Source organism: Carassius auratus, chromosome 14, assembly GCF_003368295.1.
Source record: "Carassius auratus strain Wakin chromosome 14, ASM336829v1, whole genome shotgun sequence".
NCBI lineage: Eukaryota > Metazoa > Chordata > Actinopteri > Cypriniformes > Cyprinidae > Carassius > Carassius auratus.
Genome location: NC_039256.1, coordinates 33,613,299 through 33,619,800, shown reverse-complemented (window position 1 = coordinate 33,619,800; position 6,502 = coordinate 33,613,299). Strand labels below are relative to the sequence as shown.

Sequence of the window (6,502 nt, the reverse complement as noted above, 5' to 3'; positions counted from 1 at the left end):
GTTTTTTTAGGAACTGAGTGGTTTGGGTTTCCTGTGAGGTTTCAGATTTGTGTGTGTGTGTGTGTGTGTGTGTGTGTGTGTTTCCTCTATGACTCAGTGATTTCCATGCATGTTAATACATGTAGGATGGTCCTGTGTGTGTGTGTGTGTGTGTGTGTGTGTGTGTGTGTGTGTGTGTGAGAGAGAGAGAGAGAGAGAGAGAGAAGCTGAAAGAGGATCTTACTGTAAACACAGCCTGAGGAAGCCACTGCACTGAGATATTACTATAATTATTATTATTTATTAATGCTGGCAGTTCAGACACCTCAATAAAGTCTTTGAAACTTCACTGGAAGAAAGAAAAACTGCAGATGATTCTTGGTTGTTGAATGACTTCAAATGCACTCGAAGAATTGGTACAAAAAATAAGTTTTCACAGAGAAATTGTAAGTACAGTTTGCAAACAATTAACAACTAATGGCAAGTAACAAATGCTTTACAGTAAAGAGAATTTGGGCTAAAGAATTTTTTAGATTTTATTTGTCCAAACAAAAACAACAACAAAAAATTCTGATAATTGTGTTTGTAACCCAAGCTTGCTTTTTAATAAATATTTTAATCTTATAGTTTAAAAATATAGTGTAAAATAAATCCTCTCAGAAATGACTGAATTTTACAAATAATAGCTAATAAACTAATAGCAAGTAATGCATTGATTTAAACATTTAATTGTTACATTTTATTGTAAAGTTTTATTTATTTATTTTTGAAAAATGGTTTTCAGTAATCTTTGTTTACAACTTCAAAAAAATAATTTCTACAGTGTAAAAGTGTCTGCTTTTGAATAATAAATGATCGTGAATGCAAATGAAATTTACCAAACCACAAAAGCTTGATCAGATGAAGCTGATAATCATCTGTGAAGAATGTCATTTCAACCTCAGTCAGAAATAATTACATGTAAAAATGTTAAACAAGAGTTCATGAGCAAACACTGTGAGAACAAAATCATCAGTTTCCTTTCATTATCATTGAAGAACAGCTTTACATTTCCTTGAACAAAAGCCCTTCACGTGTGTGTGTGTGTGTGTGTGTGTCTGTGTGTGTGTGTGTGTGTGTGTTACGGTGTCCTGTGAGGTGATCCGAGCCAAATGGACTCTTACACTTCTCTGAAGGTCCAGGAAACAGACAGGCGACTAATCCACAAAGCAATTCACAACAACAAAAGGTGCAATCCTGCAGAGAGCAAACACACACACACACACACACACACACACACACACACTTAACGACTCCATTTGGAAGAGTGTTTCACTATTATTGCCTGCTGTCTATTGAGCTGCTACTTCCTTGTTAGCATTCCCCTTGTAAATTCCCCTCTCTCTCTCTCACATGCACACACACACACACACACACACACACACAAACACACACTTCTTGCACAGTTTAGTGATTACATATTTCCAACAAATAAAAACATTCGGTTTGTGGTTTATCTCACAAAGAACGTCTGTGTCATATTTAACCCCAAATCCGAAATATGTGTGCATTGAAAAATAGTTTTTATGATAATTAAACATTACAGCCTCATTGGTGGTATACATTAAATATTAATGAAAAATACCAGATATCAAATTCAGAACAACATTTAAATTGATCTCTTTATTGCATTCGAGTATAGATAATTTGTCTGAAGACGTTATTGAAATAAATGGTCACAGAGCACAAATTTGGGGTTAAATGTCACCTGACCTGAAATTAAGCTTCAAAAAAAAAAAAAAAATAAATAAATCAACAAATCAACATCACAAAGCAAAAATCTTAATCAAAATCTAAAAACAAACTTCAGTTTCTTTATGAATTTCTTATTTCTTTCTTTTGGTTTTTGGGTGGAATGTTTACTTTAAAATCAACATTTGATTAAAAATCTACAAATTCAGATAATAGTGTTCTTTGTGCAAGTATTTTAATCTTTACACCAAACATAGATTCAATTTTAAGCCAAAAGCTGAGCAAAAACAAGTTCTCAGAGCAGCACAGGAGGAGGAGGACAGATCTGAGTCGACGGGAGAAAACCAGCAGCTCACAAACAAACACAGGAAACACGCAGTAAAAGAAGATAAAGAGAGAGATTTATGAGCCTCACACAGGTGGCCAGGTGGACACACACACACACACACACACACATCTGAGCTGTAATGAGGATTGCACGTCTGGTTTCGTCCTCCAGAAACACACATCTTCATTTCCAGGTCCTGTGGATTTAATAATTAAATCCTAAATAAACACAAGTTTATTTCGACTAACTCTGACTCTCCAGTCTGTTTCCTTCACTTGAAATGAGACACCAAACAAGAGCGTTTTGCATTAACTTGTATATTTTTGCATTAAAGTTAACATGTTTCCATCTGTTTCTCCATTCTTTCATGTTGCAGTAAGTGTTGATATTTTGTTATATTCAGACATGAGTAAATCTGTCCTTTGCAATAAATATCATAAAATAATAGAGCTTCACATAATAAATATTTTTTACAACATCAACAACAACCAAAAAAGATCTAACAGTCTTAACATTTCCTTTAAAAATAGCCGTAAATTCATCTTGCGCATTTGAACGTACGTCTTTCCATGAGAACGAACAGACAGAGTCAGAACGATGGCGTCTGTGGATCCAAAAACAGCTACATCACAAGTCCTTCACAGGTTTGGTAGGAGGCGTTTCGAAGCACCATCGCGTGTTAGATAAAAGCTGTACAAAGTCAGGTAAGGCTAGCACTGGGGATGCGTTCCACTCCATTTGTTATGCCCTTCGCTCACAATACATATATACAGGAAAGCTTGGGTTGTTATAAATATTAAAAATACATATTTTTTATATATTATGCATTCTTAAAAACAAAGGTACTTAAAAGGGTCTTCACATCGATGCCTTAGAACAACTATTTTTGGTTCCACAAAGAACCATTTAATCAAAGGTTCTTTAAAGAACCATCTCTTTCTTAATTTTTTTATAATTTGAAGAACCTTCTTTTGCCACAAAGAACTTTTGTGAAACACAAAGGTTCTTCAGATGTTAAAGATTCTTTATGGAACCATTTAGACAAAAAAAGGTTTATCTATGGCATCGTGAAGCACCTTTATTTTTAAGAATGTATAGTTGTTTGAGGTGAGGATATATTAAACACGATCTATGACGACATAAATGCATTGCATAGTTGTCTATGGAGCGGCCTGATGTGTGCATATGAAGCAGACTCGCACCCTCGGTCAAAATCATTCAATAAACGTCCCTCATCCACGTCACGAAGTGAAACACACTTTGAATTGGCATTCCCCTGAGGGGAAGTGCTTAAGGAAGTTCACGAGTATGCGTCTAAAAGTGGAGTGGAACGCAGCCAGGTTAAAGAAAACAAACAAGTGGTTCTTCTGCACCACGGGGGGGCGGAGCTTAACAGGCACTCATTGACATAACTCCTCCCACAGCCTCACCCTCTTTGCAATTTCCGCATCTTGCAGTAACAAAACCAGCTTTTTAAGCTAAAGAAATACGAGTGATTTCTCAGGACAGTTTTCCCGGCGCATGTCCGGGCGTCTGGTTCCAGTTCTGCAGCTTGCAGTAAACGGTGTTAGAGTTCTTGCAGCGGCATCCAGGCCGCTTCACGCGGTCGTGGCACGAGTTGCACGCTTTCACGCAAGCCTTAGAAGGCAGGTAACACAGCAAACATGGAAAGAGCATCGACACGAGTCCCATGCACAGAAAGCGTGAGCAGCACTGCGGATGTGACAGAGAACACGGCCGGTCCGCGCATGGGTCCCCAACATCGTCATCGTTTGAGCAATGATAAAAAATCCCTTTGACTAAACACATGCATGTCCCGTACTCCACAACATTTTCAGCCGAACACAAGCATTGTCCGTTGCATGTGAGGCACGCCGGAAGCGGACGAGGTGCCATGCATTCGCTGCATTTGCATTTCCCGCAACTCTCACAGATGTATAAATGCGCCGAGTCTAGTTTTTCCTGTTTAAGAGGAACGTCCGGTGGGAGAAAGGGATGCATGGATGCGTTCAGAGATTTGGGCTGAGTCCGTACAGCGGGACTGCGATGATGCGACGGTGCTAGCAGGCCTCGCTCCGATCCGTCGCTGCTATTGCTCCCGGAGCTCGTGGATCTGCTGAGCGCTGGTGGATGCGCCGCTCGGTGCTCGTAGTTGTTATTCACATTCACATTCACCAGGATCATCTCGTGAGTCCTCTCCTGCTTGTCTGCGTTGCGCGGTGGAGGCCCCGGGGCCGGTCGGGGTGCTACGGCCGGGCCCTCAGTGTACTCGTTGCATGAGCGGATGGCTTTGATCTGCTCCAGGGACAGGATGGCACCGGATGGGAGGCTTCCTCCACGCTGACCGTGACGATCCATGAGACACGATCAGCAGCTCCAAACAACACGGATGCAACGTTCATCTGACACCCTGAGAGACAAGCAGAGAGACGTCACTCTCAACATGCAATCAATGCAATCAGATTCTTTTTGCTTTTTTTTGTGTCTCTATTACACTTTTAGACAGTTTTTATGATACACCCCTCACTCTTAAAAATAAAGGTTCTTTATTGGTATCTATGGGTTCTATGAAGAACCTTAAACACTTGTTCTTTATAGTGGAAAAAGCTGCTTTGACAGAATCTGTTTTGTATAAAGCCACATAGATAAAGGTTACTTGATTTGAAAAAGGTTCTTTAGATTATTACAATTTTCTCAGGTTCACTCTTAAGACAAAATATTTGACGAACCACTGAAAGGTTCTTTTGGAAACCTTTTACAAATAAAGACTGTCTACTGGCATCTACTGGTTCCATGAAGAACCTTGAACATTAATGCAACTTTCAATTAAAAAAAAAGTTATTTAGTTTATTAAAATGTTCTTTTCACTTAGGAAATAATGATTATTTTAGGTACTGTTTTTCTGAAAGGTTGCAATGCACTTTAAAATGTATCAGAAATACATGCCATTTTCTGATGTAATAAACAATCTGTAAAAAATTGCAATGCATTTTAAATTACTTAATAATTAAAAGATATAATGCTAATAACATACATTATGAAGCAGAAAGGTCAAGTAGACGGTTATCCAGCCACTCTTTGACTTTTTCGATGCAGTAACACAATTTTACCAACGGTTCATTTGAGAACTGTTCACTAACAGGTTCCAAAAGCGGTCGTGAAAATCATTGTTTTGAAGCATGTACTGGTGTAAAACATAAATAAATCTATCTAGTGGTTACTGAAGACCCTGTTGGAGCACATGCACACTCCCAGCCCCAGGAGCTTTTGTTTTTGACTTCCTTTGTGGGGTTCAAGCCTTAATTAGAGGGTCAAACCCCCTGGACACAATTCACACCCTGATGTTTGGAGATGCACGATCATCCTATTCTGATAGGACGCCCTAAAATCTCAGATCTGGACTGTACATGTGCAAATGTACTTTCTGAGACTGAGCTCATAAATCACACCGCAGAAGCGTGTGTGTGTGTGTGTGTGTGTGTGTGAGAGAGAGAGGGGTCTCCAGCTCTTTCCTTCTATTCAGAGCCATTTAACCCCCGAGCAGAGAGAGAGAGAGAGAGAGAGAGAGAGAGAGAGAGAGAGAGAGAGAGAGAGTTGACTATTAACAAGACTTTGTACCGACCTCAATAAGCACACAACTGAAGTAAAGTACAAACACTTCCCGTGCTGATTTGCATGTGTATGGCTGCTTAACATTAAAATGCAGAGCCACACAGAGCAGGAAGCCTTCAAATCAAACACAGAGCTTCACGCGCTTCTCAAAGCGCTTCGTGATGCGGGACGAGTCCGACACTTCACGAGACTTCGGCGATTTACTCTTTAGTTCAGAAGCTTAAACGCAGAGAACGGAATAAAATTGTTTGAGCTAATAGTGTTAAGCATGCAAAAATGAATACAATCGTTTGGGCCAGTAAAATTACGCATGCAGAACGAAAAACGCACAGATTAGAAAATGTCGCGTTAATGTCCCATGCGCTACTGTTGCGTTAAATCAATAATAGGAATAATCCGCATTTATATGTTAAGATAAAAGTATCTGTTTTTATTCATATTTTAACCCTGTATTGTTTTATCCATGTATGTTTGGCCTATAATTAATATGTAAAAAAAAATAATAATACACAGTGCACAAAACGCAAAACGACAAGAAAAAAAAACGTATGAATGAAAACAAGCCCGCTGGGGGAGGAGGGTGTGTGTTGTGTGTATTCAGGCTTAAACACACGCACACACACACACACACACTCATGCACGCACAGCCTGAAAGCATAATATGATTATGAACATGAGTTTTGAGTAATAAACGCGAGTTTGTCGCGCGCGCAGCGGCCTGTGGAGACCCAGAGACCCGGATTCAGAGATCCACTCACGATCTCCATCCAATCCTGCACGATATAACACGGGTGTGTGTGAGGAGCGATACGCACCTACAGACAGACTCCCAAAATATCAAATCCATTGGTC

General features: G+C 39.5%; 1 protein-coding gene across 1 annotated transcript in view; it reads right to left on the bottom strand.

Moving 5' to 3' along the window:
- Positions 1–2,339: 2,339 nt before the first annotated feature.
- The window catches only part of LOC113114402 (protein sprouty homolog 1-like), a 4,472-nt gene continuing 309 nt past the window's right edge, over positions 2,340–6,502 (bottom strand). The window contains exons 1-2 of the mRNA XM_026281336.1: positions 6,466–6,502; positions 2,340–4,448 (exon numbers count right to left, since the gene is read on the bottom strand). The exon at positions 6,466–6,502 is cut by the window's right edge and continues 309 nt beyond it. Coding sequence (XP_026137121.1) covers positions 3,539–4,396 — 858 coding nt within the window. The 5' untranslated portion in view covers positions 4,397–4,448; positions 6,466–6,502 and the 3' untranslated portion in view covers positions 2,340–3,538. The remainder of the gene's footprint in view (positions 4,449–6,465) is intronic.